This window comes from Lasioglossum baleicum, chromosome 8 (assembly GCF_051020765.1).
Source record: "Lasioglossum baleicum chromosome 8, iyLasBale1, whole genome shotgun sequence".
Taxonomy (NCBI): domain Eukaryota; kingdom Metazoa; phylum Arthropoda; class Insecta; order Hymenoptera; family Halictidae; genus Lasioglossum; species Lasioglossum baleicum.
This window is the reverse complement of record NC_134936.1, coordinates 7,499,472-7,524,596: the sequence shown is the minus strand read 5'-3', so window position 1 is coordinate 7,524,596 and position 25,125 is coordinate 7,499,472. Positions and strand designations below refer to the sequence as shown.

At 36.5% G+C, this 25,125-nt stretch overlaps 2 protein-coding genes and 2 long non-coding RNA genes across 10 annotated transcripts; 1 reads left to right on the top strand and 3 right to left on the bottom strand.

Annotated features, from left to right (window-relative positions):
* Window positions 1-1,305: 1,305 nt before the first annotated feature.
* On the bottom strand, window positions 1,306-2,741 carry LOC143211402 (uncharacterized). The gene is made up of 3 exons (XR_013009454.1): window positions 2,600-2,741; window positions 1,532-1,696; window positions 1,306-1,446 (listed from the first exon to the last, which is right to left on the bottom strand). It is a non-coding gene; the product is annotated as an uncharacterized LOC143211402 (long non-coding RNA).
* LOC143211403 (uncharacterized) lies at window positions 1,440-23,872 on the top strand. 3 transcript variants are annotated; one of them, XR_013009456.1, is made up of 6 exons: window positions 1,440-1,713; window positions 2,615-8,288; window positions 8,372-10,167; window positions 16,656-16,917; window positions 20,430-20,494; window positions 20,578-23,872. It is a non-coding gene; the product is annotated as an uncharacterized LOC143211403 (long non-coding RNA). The 3 variants fall into 3 exon arrangements; XR_013009457.1 differs by having other exon boundaries at window positions 2,615-9,935; XR_013009455.1 differs by having other exon boundaries at window positions 2,615-10,167.
* Window positions 3,563-13,521, bottom strand: LOC143211397 (uncharacterized). Of its 4 annotated transcripts, none has more exons than XM_076429044.1 (8): window positions 13,362-13,521; window positions 9,980-10,244; window positions 9,804-9,917; window positions 8,101-8,551; window positions 7,556-7,913; window positions 7,231-7,462; window positions 7,023-7,088; window positions 3,563-5,199 (listed from the first exon to the last, which is right to left on the bottom strand). In XM_076429044.1, the coding sequence occupies exons 2-8, from the start codon at window positions 10,227-10,229 to the stop codon at window positions 5,027-5,029; spliced, it is 1,644 nt and encodes a 547-aa protein (XP_076285159.1). In that variant the 5' UTR covers window positions 10,230-10,244; window positions 13,362-13,521; the 3' UTR covers window positions 3,563-5,026. The 4 variants fall into 4 exon arrangements, with proteins under 4 accessions (XP_076285159.1, XP_076285162.1, XP_076285161.1 ...); XM_076429047.1 differs by having other exon boundaries at window positions 5,085-5,236; XM_076429046.1 differs by lacking the exon at window positions 3,563-5,199 and adding an exon at window positions 5,220-5,236 and having other exon boundaries at window positions 7,023-7,462.
* Window positions 14,278-25,125, bottom strand: LOC143211398 (uncharacterized). Of its 2 annotated transcripts, XM_076429050.1 has the most exons (8): window positions 24,422-25,122; window positions 22,506-22,770; window positions 22,047-22,160; window positions 20,307-20,757; window positions 19,837-20,119; window positions 19,499-19,730; window positions 14,993-18,838; window positions 14,278-14,682 (listed from the first exon to the last, which is right to left on the bottom strand). In XM_076429050.1, the coding sequence occupies exons 2-7, from the start codon at window positions 22,753-22,755 to the stop codon at window positions 18,573-18,575; spliced, it is 1,596 nt and encodes a 531-aa protein (XP_076285165.1). In that variant the 5' UTR covers window positions 22,756-22,770; window positions 24,422-25,122; the 3' UTR covers window positions 14,278-14,682; window positions 14,993-18,572. The 2 variants fall into 2 exon arrangements, with proteins under 2 accessions (XP_076285165.1, XP_076285166.1); XM_076429051.1 differs by lacking the exon at window positions 14,278-14,682 and having other exon boundaries at window positions 18,591-18,809; window positions 24,422-25,125.

Here is a 25,125-nt window from a genome sequence, read left to right as displayed (position 1 = left end):
TCGTCTGTCATTTCTGTTTCGACTTCTTTCGGAACAAAACGACATGCGAATGTTTCTTCTTTCTCAGTGCGATCGTGGCTACGTTGCGTGATTCTGCAATATTCACGTAAGAATCAACGATACTTTTTATACAACCGAGCTTATATTGAAAAAGACTAATTCTTTGCATTGTTAATTATATGCATTGTAATAATTTAGCGTTGGGATAAGTTATTATCTGCCGTAATTGATTATATATTTATGTTATTAGCATTTAATTCGTTACGGATGTATTCGATAAAAAGAAGAAACTTTGGACGGGTTTTACATATAAAAATGTCTGGAGGAAATCGCTTAGTTATCATTAGACTGCGGATCTTTATGCATTTATAGCAAAATTGAGTATATCAAATTCGAAATTGTTGAACAATTTTAAATACTGAAGATGCCAATATACATATAATTTCTTCTCTATTAAGATCATTAAGAGAAGAAGTGACATTTAATTTAGTTTCTATTTCTTCCAATCGGTACAGACAATTTTTATTTTGCATAAAGATCCGCAGTCTAGTTATGATACTCTATGTGAGATTAATGACCTTTTGCAAATTACTAATTTACTTCAGTTGCCTTCCAGTAAACTATGTTGAAGTTTGGAAACGGGTAACTCGCAATTTGCAAAAGCAACGGTAACAATTTTATTAGTACAGTATTGAATGCAAGTATTATTAATGTAACACACAGTGTTGTGCATAATGTCCCCCATACTGTTCAGCTTTCAGTATTCCCATAGTTACAATTGAGTGAGCTAGTTTGTTACTTGACCCTTCTTTTCGATTTGTAACACTATAAACGTTCCTTATAAGATAACAGTCAATTGAAAGAAAATTCTTCTGGAAGATTGTACAGTGTGTATAAAAAGTACTGACCATTCGTCGTAGGGGTGAATCTACACCTCTGGATCGATGGACATATTTAAAAGAAACTTGCCGCAAAATCGTTTTCGAATCATGCTCTTTTGAAACTTCATACAGCCAATAGTGATACAACCCTTGAGATGTATGAAGGAGAAAAACTGAATTGAATTGAAATCACTTGCATTGAAATCTTTGCATTCAAACAAAACAATGTATGTCTGACACATTTTGTAGCCGGTATTGTTAGTATTAACGCCGGTCAATTATTTCCTTTGGTAAACATTAAAAAATGAAGTACGTGTTGCAATAACTATGTATGACTTTTATGATGGTCGACGATTCCGCGAAATTGAATGGACGAGAAATGATCATTCAAGCGTAGCTTCAAGTCGAAAGGAATACAGATTGGTTCAAAGTAATGAAGGAAAGAGAATTTTATTAATAGAGATTGTTATTAAAAATAAATGTATGTATTGAATGTATTCAGGTCATTCCGCGGAAGTTTTTCGTTGAGCACAGTTCCAGTATTATTCATCCAGCCGTCCAGTTTCTGCGAAAGAAAAAATACGTTAAATAAAATCATTGCAAGGCGAATTTGTTTATACCTACATAATAATATTCTAGAGGTTACATACTCAATATCTAGTATCCGCAGATGCATGTGCCAGCACTGTTGCAGCGGCCAACAGCCTGCACACTGCAGCTTTGAGTGCAAGCCCAGGTTCCAAGTTTACAGGAAGCTAATGGTTGAACACCGTCAGCGGTTTCAGCTGCCTCGACATTTTCTTGTTCTGGCACGTCTGCAACATATTTACAAGTAAGTGAAGCTCTATACTTCTCGCCTTTGTCGCGAATTAGTAAGTATTGTTTATATTAAAGTTTAGATGTATTTACTACCAGGGTAGCGCAAATTTTAATTGAAATCAAATAACGAACAATCGCTTGAAAGATCGTAAAAACGGTTAGTAAATTATTAGAGGAACAACAATTTCTACATAAATAGTAAACCATTATTCAAAATATTTACATTATTAAATATGTTTGTATCAATCAACTACTAAACATTCAAGTATTGTATGAGGTATTATATCAATTTTATATTCATACAAAGAAAACAATTAATATACATTAACTAGAATGGAATTATTGTAGTTCAATTATATTATTGTAGTTCAATTATATTATTGTAGTTCAATTATATTTTATTCTAATTACATTAATGTAATAATGTTATTGTAATTCGGAAGTAGAATGGAATTATTCTAGTTCGGAAGAAATGTTTAATAAATTCAATATGTCTTTCGATCGTAATGTTGTTAATAAATGAGTGATGGTATCGGCGCACAGGTTCGATCAGTGATAAAACACAAGCAATTTTGCAAATTAATTTAAAAACTCAACGTTTCGATCCTGATGTGGATCATTCTCAATAGTAAATTTTGCGTTTGCTATATCAGAAGAAATACAATTGGAAATTATTAGAAGAAATTATTATCCACATCAGGATCGAAACGTTGAGTTTTTAAATTAATTTGCAAAATTGCTTGTGTTTTATCACTGATTGAACCTGTGCGCCGAAATGTTTAATTTTCGAGTTAAAGTAGCTCCGAGTGCAAAGGGTTAAATAATAGTCGTCATTTTCGTATTTCTGACAAGTGATACAAATAATTGTAAGTATTGTTTTAACTAATAAGTCAACTCACCTTCAATGTTCTTAGCGGAAGCAGCTGTAACTGCGACTGCAGCCAAGCAGAAGAAAGCAAGGAAAAGTGAAGCCTTCATGTTGTAGAAGTTCGATTGTAGTCTGTTTACTACTTAATTGTTCACCTGTGCCTCTTAGTCTTTATATACTGGTTTTATTTACATCCGAAGAATGGGTGGGGTAACCTGATGGTTTATCCAGATCTAGATGGACCCATAATTTTTCCGATAGGTAATTATGTGGTTGTGTTCGCGGCACAATTCTATGTATACATAAGATACGATATCTATACGATAATCACATATTCTAACCAATCGATTTGGTAACCATTTAATTCCTCTGACGAATACGAAAAATGGAAATTTTTTGTACACATACAATCTATAAAGGAAGTAGATACTATTCTGGAAATATACATACATATGTGCAAGTGTTTATCAGTTATTGAAGTGCTTACAATTAGAATACGTTTACGTAAATCTAAAAAGAACACATCGAATAACATCGATATTTCAAGAGGTAAACATAATCCAAGATAACTTATTAATAGTTCCTACAAATACATACATATGTACTTTTGCGTTTAACGCGGGCAAGTACCAATATTTAACAGCATTTAATTCTCCGATTTAACCATATCTAATATAATACTGGGTTGGAACGAAAGTTAGTAGCGTTTTTAATTTAAAATTCAAACATAAAATTAAGATATTTATTCATACAGTTATTCAATAACATATTTTGCTACTACCTTTTGCCATTTTTGAGCTAACTTGTCATGTTTTTGAATAAACCTATCAATAAACATCTTAATTTTATCTCGGAATCGTAATGTAAAAACTCAATAGTATTTTTAGGAAAAAGAATAAGGATCTATACAATCCAGGTAATTATTATTTTTAACATAAGAGTATACGAAAGTATAATAAAGTTACAAAATTGAAGACAAATAAAAAGACAGAGATAGATTCTCGGAAGCTTAAGCAATATTTATTTGAAATGTATATCTGTGCCAAGTAGAGCGTCTATTGTTTAAACAAAATTGTATTGTTAAATAAAACGGAAGACCAAGGCCAGTGGAAGTTTCATTGTTCGAGAGGACGTGTGATTCGTTGTTTTTCGCAGAACATTGTAGTTCTTTGTCAGGTTTTCAAGAAAAGTTCCATCGAGCCTCGGTGGTCAGATTGTAAGTTTGATTCAACCGAATCGCTTGTCCCACAGCTCTTTGAAGGTAGTCCTGAAAAAATCAACGTTACAACATTGTGCAATTGATCGATGTGTAAACCAGTGTCTCCCAAAAGCAAAGATTTCAATTCAATTCAGTTTTTCTACTTCATAGATCTTAAGGGTTGTATCACGATAACGAGTTCTTACTTTCACTCCTACTCTGGCCAATTGAAAATCTAACCACAATATAGACGGAATTTTAGTATTTTCTTGAAAAGTAATAAATTTTAATATTCCGCATGTGTGCTCCATTAATCAATCCGTTTTCAACATCAATGTTATTAATAATTATCATATAGTTTATATTAATTTTCAATTTAATCTCAGTTAATAATTCGTTTTGAACTGATTGTTTTTTTAAAGATTGTAATATAAATTTTTTTTTGTACTTTCATCGATATTCTTTGAAAATGTATTCTCGCGAGTAGAGATGATTAACTCACTCTTGCATTGGGATAATTTTCGATTATTGTAAGCGGAAACATCATCGTAAGGTACAAAAAAAAATTTAAAAAAAATTTTTTTTTTTTAATTTTAAAGAAATCGAAAAAAATTTTGTTGTGTAATTACTTAGTAATTAAACACGAAATATAATACGTATAATGTTTATATTTATATTTCGTTTTTAATTATTGCCATACTTTACCATATTGTAATCTTCTAGGTGTATTGTATAACTTCCGTAAAGACATTTTAATGATATTATCGATACATATCTAAGTTCATTCGGAGAAAATTCGTTAAAAAGCTAGAAATATTGTCTTTTAAGTTTTTCACATGAAAAGTGCATTATTCAAGCTTTAATACAAATAAAGAGCAGGCACGCGTTTGGCGAATATACCTAATGTAGTTATAAAAAAACCAAGTATATTAAAAATCACGTTATAAGTAAAGAAAGAAAACCATTATTACCATTATGTATGTCATAAGAACGCAGAGTATTTGAATCTCGGATAACGCAATAACTCGTCCGCCCGAACTTGTTCGATTCTTTTCGTACCCGCCCGACGAATTCGAAGTCGAATCGAAGGGCCGCCGCCGGACTTTCTGCGACCCGACCCGACTCGAACCCGAACATCGAGCGGCCCGCACATCCCTAAATTATTTATAATTATAAATATATTATATTAAATGACCTATATTATAATAACCTATATTAGGTAATTATTATCACACTTTAAATAAGTAAATATGGCTCAAATTATGCCGTATTTAGGCTCATTTTAATTAGAAGGATCTCACAAATACGTTGGTAATTCCGTAAAAAAGATTGAAAAATAAAAAACTTTCCTATGTGCATTGATGTAATCGGTACGCAGCCTTTTGAACTGTGTCGGCTGCCTCGTTCCTCAGTCCCTCTTTGTCGTTTACGAGCTGTCGTAAAAAAAGTTCTGGTACATATGTTGATAGTCTAAAAATATGATCAATGCTATTTTTCAATTTCTCTAAAAAACCTGCATTTGTCGAATTTTTGCGTGTTTTTCACTTTGTGTAATTAACATTTTGAACCAAAAAATCGGGAAAAAATCTCAAATATCAATTTCAATTAAATGCAATTATATGATTAAATTAATGCAAGTAAATGGGGAAAATGGACCGAAAATTGAATGGCACAACGGCTGTTTAAATAATTCGAAGGACTATCTCGTCCGGCTAGGCCCTTCATTCCAAATTGTAATATTCCAATATTCCAATATCATTTTAAATATATTCAAGTACTATTTAAAACTATTAATGAGTTTTAACAACAAAATATTTTAAATAGAAAACTAAATTTTGACATATAAGATAAGATTATAGCAAGCTTGCTATAAATGTCGAAAACTCGAGTCTGGCCAGAGACATTCAATTTTCAGGAAACACTATTCTATGATGACGAACGGAGAAAAGGGAAGTGAAGCTCGGGGGCTTCGGTCGCCGTGGAGTGGAGTGAAACATTGTAACATGATACGGGTCGGGTCGGGTATATCGGTGTGAGACTACTAATCAAACAACAAAGCTTAATTATTTATCATTATTTTTTTATAGGATTTTACTTAACATATTTGGTGAATTTTGTTTCTTTTTATGATAATGATACCAAAATTATATAATTCCGATGATATTTGCTTATGCAATGAGCGACGCAAGTTTCGGACACAAAGAAGGACAGCGTCGGGAAAAAAAGAGACGCGGAGAGTCCTTATTCTTTTAAGATTTCGACTTCGACTTCGTCTGCTAGCTCTTCGTCTCGTCGCACAATGTACTCATAAATGAATCATGTTTCAGGAAGTGGTTCAGTTCAGAATGAAATAAAATAATGTTACACGCACTTTTTAAATAGCGTCATATATGGTGCAAGAAATATTCGTATAGAGTCAAATAGAATTATTTTTTTAGATATCATCGTACGAAATACTGCCTCTAAAGAACATTGTATGGATAGGAGCCGTCGAAAATTAGTTTAATTAGTTAATACTTTTATCTTGTTACTACCTCTACTTTAATAATTGCAGTCAATAATGCTGTCGAGCATTACAAGTATGGGATAAATAAGTAAAAAAATTAATTTTCTGTTTCCTACTAAGGATCTTAATAAGAACGATTGAATTTTGTCATTACACAACATAACAAAATATTTTTTAAGAATCATTATTTTATATATAACGCAATAATGTTCAAATTACTTTTAAATTCCAATACATTTGTAGAATATTACGTAGTAATTACTTCCATTTTTCCTACATCTATAAACTATCGATTATATTGTAAACAATTATTACAATGGTGATAATAAGGAAAATAAGAATGCAATAAGAGAATTATATATAGTATTATAAGGCAATTACAGAATAGGTAATGTCAGCATTCTACTATATCATTCTTCTTCAACTTGACGAATATCGCGTCGATTGTGGAACTTTTACCGCTGTGGTATATCAGATCACTGTAACTTTCCCGTTATCCCCGCGCCCACTCGCGCCCACTTACCGGTCCCGCGGAATAACACAGGGGCTGGCAGTCTTTAATAGTATCTCGTCGGTGCCTCCACTAACCGACCTAACCACTAACCAATTGATTATTTACCGGCATTACCGCGTGTTTGTGCTACCACCTAGCGGCTCCACTCGGTCAGCGGAGCGTGACCGTCACTACACAAAATATGGCGGCGCTAGCCTGTCAACAACACTATAAAACGCTCAACTTTAAACACTTACAACGTTTAAACCATTCATCCTCCAGGATCGAGGCTTGGATTACTCGCATCTTCTCGTCCAAATATACTAGATAACATAGGAAAACAGAAAAAATTTCTGGTTACGCAAGGAAAAGAGCAGTCAAGCCCGCACCCTTGCAGTCCTAGAAACGAATCTACCCCCTTAACGTCCAGTATATTATACAAAAAACGGAACTTAGCCAGCGTACCATAATATGGTTCAGGGCGTTCCAGTTGTGATCTAGCTTCTTCAAATTCGATTCGAGCTTTAACAGTTTCGGGGTTTTCAACCGCGCCTGTAAGATTTGTAATCTCTGTCTTAAGCGGCGAGATACGACGAATTAATGTGTTGTCAAAGGAAATAACTTCCCTCCACTGATTTATATGACGAATGAAACTGTGATATACGCCGTGACGATCGTCGTTTAATTGATTCACTACCTAAAAAGAAAGCAAAATCCGCTTAAATAATTTTTTGTGTGATTCCTTTGCTGTAGTTTCTACGAATTAAGATTCATTTTGATTTTTTTTTACCGTGTACGGAAATTCTTCTGGCATAATCAAAGATAAACGTGACCTGCTTAATAATTGGAGTACGACTTTCTTCAATTTTGGATTCTGGCTTGGGTCACGATTCGGATCTTGTTTAAAACGCCTCAGCAGCTCGGATAATATATCAAGAGTAGTCGTATCGTTACGAAGAGGTACTTGCGCTTGTCGTTCGTAAAGTCCTTCCAATGTTTTCAGCTTTTTCTGTTTAGCTTTTTCTTTGCCTGTTTTCTTTTTCTTGTCTTTTCTTTTTCTTCGACTGTTATTCTTAGCTACAATTGCCTCTACGTGTGAATCATAGTATAACGGATCTTCTTCCACAAAAGAAATCACTTCTTCATCCCTATAAAATGGCCTGCCTTAATCCTAATTCCAAGGGGAATGATTTCGAAGAAAAAGTGCTTTAATGTCAATGAATTTCTCATGATAGTTGAAATTGCGCTTCTCCTCCGAATAGATAAAATCGATCGAAACGATTCTGAAGCTAATCATTTAAGAACAAGGATAAACTATTTAAAGTGTACACGAACCATGCAGGAAAATAATAATTTGTAGTTTCTCTTGGTCTGCGATTATTTTTGTCAGCAACTTGTCTGGCCTTTCCATCAGTCTCATACTTTAGCGTTCCATATTCAATTGAATTAATTTTATAGGGTAACGTGCTTATTTCACTTGCTACTTGAATAACTGCATTACGAGAGGTTTTGCGATTAAGCAGGTCACTCCAATTTTTCGCTGTACTAATTATTTTCATACTAGCTGAAATTTTTGGTTTCATTTCATCTCCAATTTTTCCTCCAGAATAGCCAGCCAAACCATCACCCACTGGAATAGCGACCAGATCAAAAATTCCACCAGCTGAAGGATTGTCAACAGCATTTATAAACGCTGCAACGATCCCTTGGGCCTCACGAGATATCGAACTTGCTGCAACATCATAAATAGCACCAGCTGCTATTGCTGCGGGAATAGCGCCGATTCCTAAAAATGTTCACGCTTTTCATTCGTGTAACTATAAAATATAATAAAATCTATACAGGGCGATTCTGCGAACTGGGACAAGTTACTACTCCTTTGTGAAGTAGAACTAGAAAAGAGATAGAGGAAAAAATCATATGGCATAATACTTCCTAAGTTCATATGACTTTATTTTGTATGTGGATGCACCGATGCGCCAGGTACAATTTGCACTTCATTCTTTAACGCAACTCTTAATGTTTTCGTTAAACCAATCGAGTCCTTTAATGAAAGGAATCCTACGTATAAAAGTACTAGCCCAAGGTCATCGAAATGTCGATACTTCACGAGATATGTTCCACCATTGCACTCGAAACATTTTCTAACGCGTTGTTTTACATTTTTCATTACATGTTTTAGTTGATTTTTACGTAAATTTTAATTTATAAAAATATTCCAATTTATAAGAATATCTGTGACGACATGCTTCTTTAGCAGCAACAGCAGTTTTATTACAAAAATATTCATTTATATGTAATGTCAATACTGTTTTATTAGAATCATTAACATTATATTAAGATGTCAAATATTTCGTGAAGGCTAGTACTTTTATACGCAGAATAATAAAAGGGACCGATTGGTTTAGCAAAAAGATTGGGCAGCATTAAAGATTAAAGTGCAATTGCACCTGGCGGATGCATCGGTGCATTCACATAAAAAATAAGATCATAGGAAATTAGTATGTATTATGACATATGATTTTTACCTGTATAAATTTTTTCTGTTTATACTTGTTACGGATGGAGGTGACGGGGTTGCCAAAACCATAACAATGATTCTCTACCATAGAGACCCCTCTTCACCTCTCCCCCACCGTTCTGACTCTTCGGGCACAGCTGATTACTCGAAGTGACTCGAAGAGTCAGTTGCTTCGAAAACTCCTGCGCTTCGCTTGAGCTAAACCTCGCTACCGATGCAGAAAAAGGGCCCTTGCGCTTCTTGTGCCTTCTTCTCTCTTTGTATTATATTTCTTAATCTCTCTATCGTTCGTTTCAATTAGTGATAAGTGGTGTTGGTTTCCTACTTTCTAGGATAAAGTTAAGTTTTTCAATAAAGTGGACAATTGACTCTATCGCGCTAAGTCTAGATTGCTAGTACCGTTATTTGACAATCCTTCCACTAGCTAGCTATTTTCTTAACAATACTGAAAAAGAGCAGTAATTCGTCCCAGTTGCCAGAACCACCCTGTATATGTAATTTTAGCAATTTCATGGACCTCCTGATATTATGCGAGCAGCAACACCACTCGTGGCAACAACTGTACTTCGAGTTGCTGCATTCAACGCCTGATTTCCGCCTTTGTGATCTCCGACGGCATGATGGAGAACGCCTGCAGGAACAAAACATTGTACTTCGAAGTTTCTAAGTTTCAAAGATTTTAGTATGACTCACCTTTCACGTGGCCAATAACAGGAACACAGTTTACTACATTATTTATGGTACCGATGCAACATTTCTGGGTTTCTATTGCAGCTTCCGTGTGTCCTGTAGCTAACTGTACTATGGAAGTTAATTGTGACACTCCCGGACATTCTCTAAGAAAATTTTCCTGTGTTCTGAAGCCACCGTCGGCATCACCGGTAACCAGTTGAACAGTTGCTTTCAATTGCGATACAACCGGTATCCAATCTATAAAGGGCATTTTTCACACTGAAATCTGTAATAACGTCTCTAATGAAAAAGACATCCAACAACCTTTAACCCTTTGCACACGGAGCTATTTTAACTCGAAAATTGGACATTTCTTCCGTGCTAGAATAATGCCATTCTATGTATATGATTTTTTACATTTTGTTTATTTGAAATTGATATAATTTCTCATGCAATACTCGAATGTTTAGTAATTGATTAGACACCAGCTGATCCCGCCACGACCGGGCTACAGCGATGATTTATTATACTTGTTGTGAGAATACATATATTCTGAGAGTTCATTGCGCCTTGTTATCTTTATTGTAGTTCATTCGTTGGAGTTCATTATACTATATTGTAAGACATTGTTGTGCTTTATTATGAGAGTTTGTTGTACGTATTAAAATGACAAACGCCCGCGTGCACAGGCCCGCGGGAAACTCGGTGTAAACGCACCCAATAAAGCCAAAAAAAGGGCATGATCGAGATTTGCCGATCGGCGCGAGTTTTTGCCGCGTCGGCTGGTAAGGGACTGTGTTCTCTGCCGGCTCTCATTGTTTTAAACGACCGAGTTTTCCCATCGCACAGTGGGGTATTTCGCTGAAAAACGGGAATAAAATATTGTAGCGTTATTTATGGGCTCACGGTCACAAATAAGTAGGTCGTTGGATTCGTCTTGACGCCAGCTATAAGATTATGAAATAAAAATTGTACTTTAACATTTAAAAAATCAAAATAATTCTTATTTTTTGGCGAAAAAAATTTTTTTTTAAAATTTTAAATATATAATTTTGTACATGTTTCAATACTGTTCAACTTTTATTGGAACCATTTTGTCGTCAGATTATCCGAACTCTTGAAAAGTAGTGATAATGGAATGCTTTGATTACTATGTACTGAGTTGAGATAGGTGTACAAACTCTTCACAGATTTTATTCTGTTATCATCTAAATTAGTATTGTTATTAATATTTCAACATTACCAATCATTCTGTAAGTTTTTTTTCGATTTCAAAACTTTATTGACGATTTTGGTATACAATTGAGCTGAATTGAGCACTCCTTCTGGTACCATTACACTCTATAAAGTTTTGCGATCATAGTCCAACAAAAAAATCTTCCGAATTTTTCCCAATTCGAGAGTTATAACTAATTTAAGTAGAAATGAGCATGGAAAGTCGCAGCGTACGCGTAGTACACCTGCACCGCAAACTCTCGCGGTCTAACGGAAAACTAAAATATAACATAAGAGAATATAATAGATGCTCCCAATAGTTCGCTCAGCACTCTATGATGGAACTGTTTTGACTGAATACTGCAAGGAAACGATTGAATCGAAGGCTTCTTTGCAGCAACAATGTAATCAAAGATCCTCGTAAGATCTCGTAGAGAATCGTGCGAATGCGTTCGACCGCGAGAGTTTGCGGTGCAGGTGTACTACGCGTACGCTGTGACTTTCCATGCTCATTTCTACTTAAATTAGTTATAACTCTCGAATTCGGAAAAATTCGGAAGATTTTTTTGTTGGACTATGATCGCAAAGCTTTATAGAATGTAATGGTACCAGAAGGAGTGCTCAATTCAGCTCAATTGTATACCAAAATCGTCAGTAAAGTTTTGAAATCGAAAAAAAACTTACAGAATGATTGGTAATGTTGAAATATTAATAACAATACTAATTTAGGTGATAACAGAATAAAATCTGTGAAGAGTTTGTACACCTATCTCAACTCAGTACATAGTAATCAAAGCATTCCATTATCACTACTTTTCAAGAGTTCGGATAATCTGACGACAAAATGGTTCCAATAAAAGTTGAACAGTATTGAAACATGTACAAAATTATATATTTAAAATTTAAAAAAAAAATTTTTTTCGCCAAAAAATAAGAATTATTTTGATTTTTTAAATGTTAAAGTACAATTTTTATTTCATAATCTTATAGCTGGCGTCAAGACGAATCCAACGACCTACTTATTTGTGACCGTGAGCCCATAAATAACGCTACAATATTTTATTCCCGTTTTTCAGCGAAATACCCCACTGTGCATCGGTGCGAGGATTGCCGCACACGAGACGGGCAACTTGGTCCCATGAGTCAGTTATGCTGGAACGCGCTCTCGATGGTCGGATGCGTGGAGTAGTTGTCGTGATCAACGTAAAATAAAGTGTAAATACGAGTAGTTATCGTTATCAATGTAAAATAAAGTGTAAATACAGATCGCGTGAACACCAGCCTATCTAATAATGTAAACAATATTCTGAATAATGGTGCAGCAATTTTCGGTGGTGACTGTGAGCCACCACCCGAGTGCTAAGGGTTAATAATAATTATTATCTTACTTACCGGTAATCCTTTTAAAGACTTTAAAAATAATAACACAGGAATAAAAGAATCGAACACAGTAGATCTGGGAAACTGTTTCTGCATTTGCTGTCTACGCGATTATATAGAACATGCAATCTGGGATGTAAAGAGGGATGAGCGTTTTGCACACCACTACTAAAAGCGTATTCTCAGTAAGATGTTTTTATCTTATCTCAAACGCATTGTCGATGATAATGCCCTGCCGAGTTGTATGGCTTTCAACGCTCTTGACGGGGGGGGGTGGCGGGGGGCTGCATACAACGTTGTCTACTAATTGTAAGAAGATCTAATCTCAAATTCTGCAATCCTCATTGTGAGAAGTGACTAATCTCAAATTCTACAATTATCATCAGGTCTTTAGAAAAGTGACGTCAATAATTCCTCATATTTTTCCTGTGAAAATAGTCCCACGAATGGCATAATTCGGACCATAAGTAAGGAGATTACATGAAAAATTTATTTGCATAAAGTAAAGATCACTTCGTTAAAAATAGTTCGGTTTACAAGATATCCTTTGGCATGATTTTCATCAGAAACATAAGAAATCTGGAGAGCTGATCAAATGTGATTCTAAGGATATAGCGATCAAATTCGATCGATATTCGATGGGGGCAGTGGGGAGAGTTGCGCAGGGCGTCTGAGCTCGACGAGAGCGCTCAGTCAGTCAGTCGGGCCGGGTGGGACGGCCCAGTCGACACTACCGAAATCGTTTATACTCCGGTTAACACGCGCTTAATCTACATTTAATAATTATCATAATAGGTCATGTACTCACCACTTCAACATCTTCATTATTACATATTTCATTTTCTGCATTGTGGCACTACACAATAATTTACTCGCGTCTTTTTAGTTGTTACATAGTCTCTAGCAACGCGTAATAACCACGCCATCATCTCACTACGCCTCGCCATTCATCGGCATCCATACTGCTTAGTACGAGTGCCGCCAGAGGCTCCGTTCGCCCAGTCGTGTCCTCGGAAACTCCTGGAATTCTATTTCGTCAGACTAACTGACGAGGTGAGCGAGACGTCTCTGACGTCATCTGCACTGCCGCGTGAAAACCGATCGTGTGAGCTGGGTATTCTCTACGCGCGAGACACTGGTTGGTCTCGTGACGTCAGGATGATTCGGCGAATTGTGTGTTCAGTTTAGAATTGCTCTCGAAAACGTCTAGACGTTAGTTCTGACCTCGCGAACAGTAATCCAAGCTATCGCAATTAAAGCTCTGTCGAATCTCATCTTAAAGTTCACGTGCGCCTCATTAGTTAAATAAGTTCTCGTTATAGTTAATCGTTCTTTATTGTAATTGCCTTTCGTGCCACCTCCTTCCCTATCATGTTCTCCTAAAACAAAACTCAATTTTCGAGATTTTCGAAAAAATTTTGGCAATTACAGACCGCCTGAATTGTCGTTGACTTGTACTACTGAATTTCGTGCCCCCTCCTTCGGTATCATGTTCTCCTAATACAAAACTCAATTTTCAAAAAATTTTCGGATAACCTAGAAACTCGAGTTTTATATTAGGATAACATGACATAGAAGGAGGTGACACGAAATTCAGTAGTACAAGTCAACGGCAAGTCAGACGCCCGAAAATTTTCGAAAACCCCGAAAATTGAACTTTGTATTAGGAGAACATGGTATCGAAGGAGGTGGCACGAAATTCAGTAGTACAAGTCAACGGCAAGTCGGACGCCCGAAAAATTTTCGAAAATTCAGTAGTACAACTAAACAAGTCGAAAGTTTGGGAAAAGATGGGGGATTTAATAAATATATTCGCAGACACGTTTGTGTTTACTACACTCTCTTTATTTGTTCATTTTATATTCATACATAAAATGATTGTCACAAAACAATTTGTCAAATCAATCACAAATGATTCTACAAACATATACATAACTCATATTCTAAATATTTATAACAAGAAGGGCGAGTTGCTCCGTGAGACGTGGCAGACCGACAGACTTCTACTGCAATACTCCAACACCTTGGTTGTGCTGCAGGAGCTGATGGATAAATCTGCTGGCAGCGTTTGCCGCAAATGTCGTGCAGCGACAATGCCTTTCAATCTACGGGTACTTTTCCCTCAGGCTCTGTAGCAGAAAGAACAAATTCATTAATTCCAATCGACCAACCGTCAAAGACTAAATCCGAATTAATTGGAAATAAACTAGATTTCTATTGCACGAAAGAACATAAATGACAGATTCGTTTAAATTGAATCGATCGTCGTGACACAAGGGGAAATTATCGCGAGAGGCAACGACGCGATTCGAGAAAACATTTAAGTCGGTGATAAATTAACTAATTTACTTAAACACAGAATTAATTTTATAAATAATGAAAATCCAAATAAATCATCTGGATACCTATCGAGAGGATGGATAAGAAAACGGTACTCACCACGTAACGATCACCATATTGCGTCGTACACTTGTGAGGAGGGAACTCGTTGAAATAAGTAAACACCACCAAATATTCCCCCAACTCACATTAATTAAAACAGAGGTACGGTGCGTGAAGTAAGAGAGAGTTGTTGTCTCTTCGAAGACTCAGTAGTAAGTGGTGCTATCAACCTTAGACAACTCCCCTGGAAAAGGTCAAAATGAAGGAGAGGAGGAAACGGAATAGTGGGAGGAAAATAAGGAGAGGAAGGTACGGCAAGACCCAGGAGGAGAAAAGGATCAGGTAAGGACAAGGACATGCGGAAAGAAGCAATCGCAGAGGTTGATATAAAAAACGGAAAGAGCGGGAAAAGGCAATGAGGAAAGACCTGATGGTCTGACAATGAGTTACTATTTTCACGATATGCGAAAAGAGGAACAGTTTTTGAGTCGTCTGCAAATGGGAGGTGGTAGTGTGATGATTTGGTGCGGTATTGGGTACTATAGTAAAATGGAAATCAAATTTATAACAGGAAAAATGAATAGCAAAATGTATTTGGAAATGATTAAGGAACAAATAAACACGTACGTGACCAGAATTGCTGGAGAGAAGTATACTTTTCAGCAGGATAATGCCGCAGTACACACAGCAAAAGTAGTAAAGGAGTACTTTTCTCGAGAAAAAATTCGCGTTTTAGATTAGCCAGTAAGATCACCCGAACTCAACATTATTGAAAATTGTTGGGGAAATCTTGCCCGAGCTGTATATAGAAATGGCAGACAATTTGGAAACTTTGCCGAATTAAAAAAATTTATTCAAGATGAGTGGGAGCAATTAGAGCCAAGAACCATTAAAAAACTCTATAAATCTTTGCCAAAGAGAATGATGGCTGTTATTAAATGTAAAGGAGGAGCCACTAAATATTAAGCATTAATTATCATTCGTTGATTTACTGTTATACATAATTTTAAGTTAAATGTGCTATCATTTTGTCACACCATATTTCCTTAAAAATTCTTTTTTTTTAATAAAATTGTATACACTGGCGGAATTCAATTCAATTTCATTGGTGTCTGTTTATAGTTTATAGCGATATTTTGCAAGAATGTGTAAAAATAAAACCTTGGTTGTAATGTTAAATAAATAAATATTACGTTAATTTTAAAGTGTGCTATCTTCTTGTCCCGGAGTGTAATCGCAAACTGCATTCCGTGAAGCGGAATAAAATGCTTTTATTTCAAACTTACTATCGGAAAATTAGAGGTGAATCCGTTGTATCGTAGGATGGCCAATATCATACAGAATGTGAATGATAACTGCTTAATCAAATTTTTCACTGTGATATCTGCATGTTTCAGTGTCGATAGCTGAAAACAATGTACAACAATCTTTAGTGGCGCCTCAGAGTCACCATTCGAGTGCTAAGGCTTAAAGGTTTCGAATCAATCAATCCTATTTAGAATGCCTCGGATGAAAATGTTCTCGAGGGAAAATCTCAAAATTCTTTAATTGCCGGAACGTGCTCTTTCGATGCTTGAGGCTCAGATTTTGAACTTTTGAAAAATCAACTTATCCCCATTTCTTTTTACGTATTCGCGAACACGCGTAGACGACACTACAAGAGGATCTCGATTGTAAATTGGCAAAATGGAATTTAAAGAAATTGTTTCACATATTGCAGATTTCAAGAAAACAATAAAAACGTTCAAGACGCGCGGCCACTTCTCGTTTTATCACTATGAATCACACCTCTCCTCAAGATACGCCGGTGTCTCGACCAGGACGAGAATGTTTGACGACTCGATTACAACAATATTCCAGCCTTCATCACCTGGATTAATATGATATAGACGAGCAATATAAGGAATATGACTCGCTGGATCTTCTTGAAGAAAGATTGGTCGTATGGCCAGAGTCCGGTGATGCGCAGCGCAGTATAATAGGTAGAGTAATAGAGTCGGAACGTGTCCGCCATGTGATATGGCTTGTGTGATAGCTAAAATATGATATAAATATTCTTGATTCAATTTTGTCTAAGTGTCTTGCAAACACTGCATCGAGAGTTGTTCCTGATCTTGTTGTCACTTCATTAGGATTATTTACCATTTCCAATCTTAATTTACTTCTAAACATTACTAGACTGCAAGAAGTTTCACTTCTGCCGCGCGTGGTTTCTACGCGTATATTTTTTTACTTACCTGACACCTGTCAACATTTTTCAGGTTAGTTTAGAACAAGGATTTGGATAATTGTTTATAAATCTTTCAGTCAGAACAAAATCCGATGAGAAACTGCATGTGAAACTAGCTGGAGGTTAATTCTATGTTATCCAATTGCAAATGTTCACAAATTTTAGAATAAAATGAAATACAGTCGGTCACAAAAATATTGGGACACAAATAATGGGACAAAATTACAATACATACATCGGAATTGTAGAAAAAATACTAAAAGTTGCATTTTCAACTTTTTGAAGTGAAACTTCTTTGCTGAGGGGGCTACAATTTTCTAGCGTTACGGAAGTGACGAAATTTCGCGAATAACCTCGAATAGTTTGACAAGTAACATTTTCATAATTAATTTACTAACTTTAAAGACTTTATTGGTGAACTTTTAAGATTGTAGAATGTAAAATGAAGCCTTGGCTACATTCCCATTCCAGTTTTATGCAGGTTTGATGCTTAAATTGTTAATCATTAACAAATTTTGGAGAAGTGGTATTTTATGTATGTCTGTCCTTGTCGCACAGTTCGACTCTCCTTGTCTTACGCATTATGGGAACTTCCGAAACAATCAGCCCGCGCAACAATTGTTAATAACTAATTAACCAGAGTTAATGTTTTTTGGTAAACATAATTCTGTACCAATAGTACATGAAAAGAGGAGTGCCTAAACACTTATGAGCGGTAGTGTATAAAACACAATAAAAATAAATATAACGAAGTATTTGGACGTTTACTTGACGTACTTGACGTATCGCTGCGATAGTCACTGGCACTCCTTATAGGCTGTAATGTAATGCCATCTTTTTGCCATCTTTCTGGCATCTTTATGGGTTATGGCAAGAGCAGATAGTGAAAACATTACTTCGCCAAGACTCATTTTGAAGGTTACTTAAAGGACATAAAATGGCATTTTAAAAAAAAAATGTTTCAGACAAAAGTTTCTTGTTTTTTCGCATAAAATCAGAATCCGTGATAAAAAATACCATGTTCCATTTGAAAAATATAACTTCCGGTCTCAATCACCTATTTTCGGCCGAAACCGGAAGTTAAAAATATCACCATTTCATAGAACGCAACTAATTTATAAAAGAAACACTTTGAATTTTTGAAAATAACCTATTTTATAGATTATAAATGGGTGGTACGGGTGGTCTGGGACACCCGGTATATTAAAGAATATTAATTTTAAATTAATTTTATTATTAAAATAGTTATTTTCTAATAACGAAAAAGAAATGAGTAGAGAAATATTGCTTTTATAATAACAATTTATTTATTATTACGAAAATAATCATGTTCACAGTAGTAAGGTAATAATATGTGTATGCGTAAGATGTTTAAAAATCTCATTTTATTTGATTTTTTCTTCTCGATTATTTGCGATTCGTGTTTTGTTTGCATGCTTTAAAGAAGACCGTTATAAGTTTTCTCATTGGTAGTGTTGTCTCATTCTCATCCAACTGATCCGATAAACAAACAACCATGATTTTCGGTTCTCCCTGTTTTGTCATCACGTTAAAATGTAGTTGCTCTCGACCGTTGTTATTGAACGTTATTCTCGGATAATTGTCGACAGTCAAATTTTCTTGAATAAAACCATGCAACGACATCTGAATTTCAAGGAATGCTGTCTGTACATCTAACAAAAAAATTAAAATTTCGTAAAAAATGTTACAAGATTCGTTTTCAGGATTGCCATGGTTCGGGATTACCAAAGATGGGGTTTTTCAGTAGTCAAACGCGCTAGATAAAAGATCAATGCAAGCGTAGGACATACCCGCCCTCAAACTTTTCCGTTTACGAGGCGTAATTTGCATTATTCGGAAGCATACAGCTGCGAATGTAGCTATTTTCATAAAGCTGTGACAGCTACATGCTAATGTCGATCACGTAGATTCCCAAGCGGGCACTTTCCACCCCCCACTAACCGACCTAACCACTAACCAATTGATTATTTACCGGCATTACCGCGTGTTTGTGCTACCACCTAGCGGCTCCACTCGGTAAGCGACGCGCGACCGTCACCACACAAAACATGGCGGCGCTGACCTGTCAACAACACTATAAAACGCTCAACTTTAAACACTTATAACGTTTAAACCATTCATCCTCCAGGATCGGGGCTTGGATTACTCGCATCTTCTCGTCCAAATCTACTAGATAACATAGGAAAAAGGCCAAAAATTTCTGGTTGTGCAAGGAAAAGAACAGTCCATCTCACACCCTTGCAATCCTGGAAACGAATCTACTCCCTTAACGTCCAGTATATTATACAAAAAACGGAACTTAGCCAACGTACTATAATATGGTTCAGGCCGTTCCAGTTGTGATCTAGCTTTTACAAATTCCTTTCGAACTTTAGCTGCTTCATTAACGTTAACCGCGTCTGCAAGAGTTTTAATCTCGGTCATAAGTGGCGAGATACGATCAATTAATATGTTATTAAAGGTAATAACTTCCCTCCACTCATTTATATGACGAATGAAACTGTGATATACGCCTTGGGTCTCGCTGTTTAATTTAGTTGCTAACTAAAACGAAAGCAAAATCCGCATAAACAATTTTTTCGTGATTCTTTTTCTGTAGTTTCTACGAATTAAGCTCGAATTAAGTTTCATTTTAATAAAATTTTTTTACCGTGTACGGAAATTCTTCTGGCGTAATAAAAAATAACAATGACTGCTTTAATGATTGGTGTACGTCTTCCTCCAATTCTGGATTCCGATTTGAGTCACAAATCGGATCTTGTTTAAAACGCCTCAGAAGCTTGGATAATATATCAAGAGTAGTCGTATCCTCGTTTCTTTTTGCGTTAAAAATAATACCTTGTGCTACCAGAAGTCCTGTTTGTTTTCTATGTTCTACGTATGAATCATAGTATAACGCATCTTCTTCCTCAAAAGAAATCACTTCTTCATCCCTATAAAATGGCCTGCCTTAATTCTAATTCCAAGGGGAATGATTTCGAAGAAAAAGTTCTTTAAAGTCAATGAATTTCTCATGATAGTTGAAATTGCGCTTCTCCTCCGAATAGATAAAATCGATCGAAACGATTCTGAAGCGAATCATTTAAGAACAAGGATAAACTATTTAAAGTGTACACGAACCATGCAGGAAAATAATAATTTGTAGTTTCTCTTGGTCTGCGATTATTTTTGTCAGCAACTTGTCTGGCCTTTCCATCAGTCTCATACTTTAGCGTTCCATATTCAATTGAATTAATTTTATAGGGTAACGTGCTTATTTCACTTGCTACTTGAATAACTGCATTACGAGAGGTTTTGCGATTAAGCAGGTCAGTCCAATTTTTCGCTGTACTAATTATTTTCATACTAGCTGAAATTTTTGGTTTCATTTCATCTCCAATTTTTCCTCCAGAATAGCCAGCCAAACCATCACCCACTGGAATAGCGACCAGATCAAAAATTCCACCAGCTGAAGGATTGTCAACAGCATTTATAAACGCTGCAACGATCCCTTGGGCCTCACGAGATATCGAACTTGCTGCAACATCATAAATAGCACCAGCTGCTATTGCTGCGGGAATAGCGCCGATTCCTAAAAATGTTCACGCTTTTCATTCGTGTAACTATAAAATATAATAAAATCTATACAGGGCGATTCTGCGAACTGGGACAAGTTACTACTCCTTTGTGAAGTAGAACTAGAAAAAAGATAGAGGAAAAAATCATATGGCATAATACTTCCTAAGTTCATATGACTTTATTTTGTATGTGGATGCACCGATGCGCCAGGTACAATTTGCACTTCATTCTTTAACGCAACTCTTAATGTTTTCGTTAAACCAATCGATTCCTTTAATGAAAGGAATCCTACGTATAAAAGTACTAGCCCAAGGTCATCAAAATGTCGATACTTCACGAGATATGTTCCACCATTGCACTCGAAACATTTTCTAACGCGTTGTTTTACATTTTTCATTACATGTTTTAGTTGATTTTTACATAAATTTTAATTTATAAACATATTCCAATTTATAAGAATATCTGTGACGATATGCTTCTTTAGCAGCAACAGCAGTTTTATTACAAAAATATTCATTTATATGTAATATCAATACTGTTTTATTAGAATTATTAACATTATATTAAGATGTCGAATATTTCGTGAAGGCTAGTACTTTTATACGCAGAATAATAAAAGGGACCGATTGGTTTAGCAAAAAGATTGGGCAGCATTAAAGATTAAAGTGCAATTGCACCTGGCGGATGCATCGGTGCATTCACATAAAAAATAAGATCATAGGAAATTAGTATGTATTATGACATATGATTTTTACCTGTATAAATATTTTCTGTTTATACTTGTTGCGGGTCGCGCGAGCTACGCGGCGGCACGCGACTTAGTATAGAACAGGGGATAGAGAGGTGACGGGGTTGCCAAAACCATAACAATGATTCTCTACCACACATAGAAGCTCCTCTTCATCTCTCCCCCCACTGTTCTGACTCTGGGCACAGCCGATTACCCGAAGAGTCAGTTGCTTTGAAAACTCCTGCTTCGCTTGAGCTAAACCTCGCTACCGATACAGAAAAAGGGCCCTTGCGCTTCTTGTGCCTTCTTCTTTGTGAAATATATTTCTTAATCTCTCTATCGTTCGTTTCAATTAGTTATAAGTGCTGTTAGTTTCCTAGTTCCTAAGATAAACTTAAGTTGTTTAATAAAGCGGACAATTGACTCTATCGCGCTAAATCTCGATTGCTAGTACCGTTATTTGACAATCCTTCCACTACCTAGCTATTTTCTTAACAATACTGAAAAAGAGCAGTAATTCGTCCCAGTTGCCAGAACCACCCTGTATATGTAATTTTAGCAATTTCATGGACCTTCTGATATTATGCGAGCAGCAACACCACTCGTGGCAACAATTGTACTTCGAGTTGCTGCATTCAACGCTTGATTTCCGCCTTTGTGATCTCCGACGGCATGATGGAGAACGCCTGCAGGAACAAAACATTGTACTTCGAAGTTTCTGAAGTTTCAAAGATTGTAGTTCTTTTCTTTACAATTATTTGGTGCCCTCAGGGTTTCAAATTCATGTACCAACTCCCTATCTTTCCACTCTCACTACTATCGCCTTTTCAGGGGGGCCCTACAGTTTATAAAGGTGGGTTACGAACCACCTTGGGTCACCACAGTTTTTAAAAGGCACATGGAATATTTCCAGAGGTGCCGGCATCGGGGATTGAACCTGCGACCTGCGACCACGGAGTCCGGAGGCGCGCGCTTCACCCACTGACAATGAGCCACTGCGAGCCCTTTCAAAGATTGTAGTTATGACTCACCTTTCACGTGGCCAATAACAGGAACACAGTTTACTACATTATTTATGGTACCGATGCAACGTTTCTGGGTTTCTATTGCAGCTTCCGTGTGTCCTGTAGCTAACTGTACTATGGAAGTTAATTGTGACACTCCCGGACATTCTCTAAGAAAATTTTCCTGTGTTCTGATGCCACCGTCGGCATCACCGGTAACCAGTTGAACAGTTGCTTTCAATTGCGATACAACCGGTATCCAATCTATAAAGGGCATTTCTCACACTGAAATCTGTAATAACGTCTCTAATGAAAAAGACATCCAACAACCTTTAACCCTTTGCACACGGAGCTATTTTAACTCGAAAATTGGACATTTCTTCCGTGCTAGAATAATGCCATTCTATGTATATGATTTTTTACATTTTGTTTATTTGAAATTGATATAATTTCTCATGCAATACTCGAATGTTTAGTAATTGATTAGACACCAGCTGATCCCGCCACGACCGGGCTACAGCGATGATTTATTATACTTGTTGTGAGAATACATATATTCTGAGAGTTCATTGCGCCTTGTTATCTTTATTGTAGTTCATTCGTTGGAGTTCATTATACTATATTGTAAGACATTGTTGTGCTTTATTATGAGAGTTTGTTGTACGTATTAAAATGACAAACGCCCGCGTGCACAGGCCCGCGGGAAACTCGGTGTAAACGCACCCAATAAAGCCAAAAAAAGGGCATGATCGAGATTTGCCGATCGGCGCGAGTTTTTGCCGCGTCGGCTGGTAAGGGACTGTGTCCTCTGCCGGCTCTCATTGTTTTAAACGACCGAGTTTTCCCATCGGTGCGAGGATTGCCGCACACGAGACGGTCAACTTGGTCCCATGAGTCAGTTATGCTGGAACGCGCTCTCGATGGTCGGATGCGTGGAGTAGTTGTCGTGATCAACGTAAAATAAAGTGTAAATACGAGTAGTTATCGTTATCAATGTAAAATAAAGTGTAAATACAGATCGCGTGAACACCAGCCTATCTAATAATGTAAACAATATTCTGAATAATGGTGCAGCAATTTTCGGTGGTGACTGTGAGCCACCACCCGAGTGCTAAGGGTTAATAATAATTATTATCTTACTTACCGGTAATCCTTTTATAGACTTTAAAAATAATAACACAGGAATAAAAGAATCGAACACAGTAGATCTGGGAAACTGTTTCTGCATTTGCTGTCTACGCGATTATATAGAACATGCAATCTGGGATGTAAAGAGGGATGAGCGTTTTGCACACCACTACTAAAAGCGTATTCTCAGTAAGATGTTTTTATCTTATCTCAAACGCATTGTCGATGATAATGCCCTGCCGAGTTGTATGGCTTTCAACGCTCTTGACGGGGGGGGGGGGTGGCGGGGGGCTGCATACAACGTTGTCTACTAATTGTAAGAAGATCTAATCTCAAATTCTGCAATCCTCATTGTGAGAAGTGACTAATCTCAAATTCTACAATTATCATCAGGTCTTTAGAAAAGTGACGTCAATAATTCCTCATATTTTTCCTGTAAAAATAGTCCCACGAATGGCATAATTCGGACCATAAGTAAGGAGATTACATGAAAAATTTATTTGCATAAAGTAAAGATCACTTCGTTAAAAATAGTTCGGTTTACAAGATATCCTTTGGCATGATTTTCATCAGAAACATAAGAAATCTGGAGAGCTGATCAAATGTGATTCTAAGGATATAGCGATCAAATTCGATCGATATTCGATGGGGGCAGTGGGGAGAGTTGCGCAGGGCGTCTGAGCTCGACGAGAGCGCTCAGTCAGTCAGTCGGGCCGGGTGGGACGGCCCAGTCGACACTACCGAAATCGTTTATACTCCGGTTAACACGCGCTTAATCTACATTTAATAATTATCATAATAGGTCATGTACTCACCACTTCAACATCTTCATTATTACATATTTCATTTTCTGCATTGTGGCACTACACAATAATTTACTCGCGTCTTTTTAGTTGTTACATAGTCTCTAGCAACGCGTAATAACCACGCCATCATCTCACTACGCCTCGCCATTCATCGGCATCCATACTGCTTAGTACGAGTGCCGCCAGAGGCTCCGTTTGCCCAGTCGTGTCCTCGGAAACTCCTGGAATTCTATTTCGTCAGACTAACTGACGAGGTGAGCGAGACGTCTCTGACGTCATCTGCACTGCCGCGTGAAAACCGATCGTGTGAGCTGGGTATTCTCTACGCGCGAGACACTGGTTGGTCTCGTGACGTCAGGATGATTCGGCGAATTGTGTGTTCAGTTTAGAATTGCTCTCGAAAACGTCTAGACGTTAGTTCTGACCTCGCGAACAGTAATCCAAACTATCGCAATTAAAGCTCTGTCGAATCTCATCTTAAAGTTCACGTGCGCCTCATTAGTTAAATAAGTTCTCGTTATAGTTAATCGTTCTTTATTGTAATTGCCTTTCGTGCCACCTCCTTCCCTATCATGTTCTCCTAATACAAAACTCAATTTTCGAGATTTTCGAAAAATTTTTGGCAATTACAGACCGCCTGAATTGTCGTTGACTTGTACTACTGAATTTCGTGCCCCCTCCTTCGGTATCATGTTCTCCTAATACAAAACTCA

What these genes read in the sequence shown, in the direction of transcription:
- LOC143211398 (XM_076429050.1), bottom strand. Translation starts at nt 22,755, where the DNA reads ATGCCCTTTATAGATTGGATACCGGTTGTATCGCAATTGAAAGCAACT. An exon ending in TGTTATTGGCCACGTGAAAG is followed by an intron (nt 22,161 to 22,505) that starts GTGAGTCATAAC and finishes TTGTTCCTGCAG; the next exon opens with GCGTTCTCCATCATGCCGTC. An exon ending in TGCTCGCATAATATCAGAAG is followed by an intron (nt 20,758 to 22,046) that starts GTCCATGAAATT and finishes GAACATTTTTAG; the next exon opens with GAATCGGCGCTATTCCCGCA.
- LOC143211397 (XM_076429044.1), bottom strand. Translation starts at nt 10,229, where the DNA reads ATGCCCTTTATAGATTGGATACCGGTTGTATCGCAATTGAAAGCAACT. An exon ending in TGTTATTGGCCACGTGAAAG is followed by an intron (nt 9,918 to 9,979) that starts GTGAGTCATACT and finishes TTGTTCCTGCAG; the next exon opens with GCGTTCTCCATCATGCCGTC. An exon ending in GGATGAATGGTTTAAACGTT is followed by an intron (nt 5,200 to 7,022) that starts GTAAGTGTTTAA and finishes TTTTTACGACAG; the next exon opens with CTCGTAAACGACAAAGAGGG.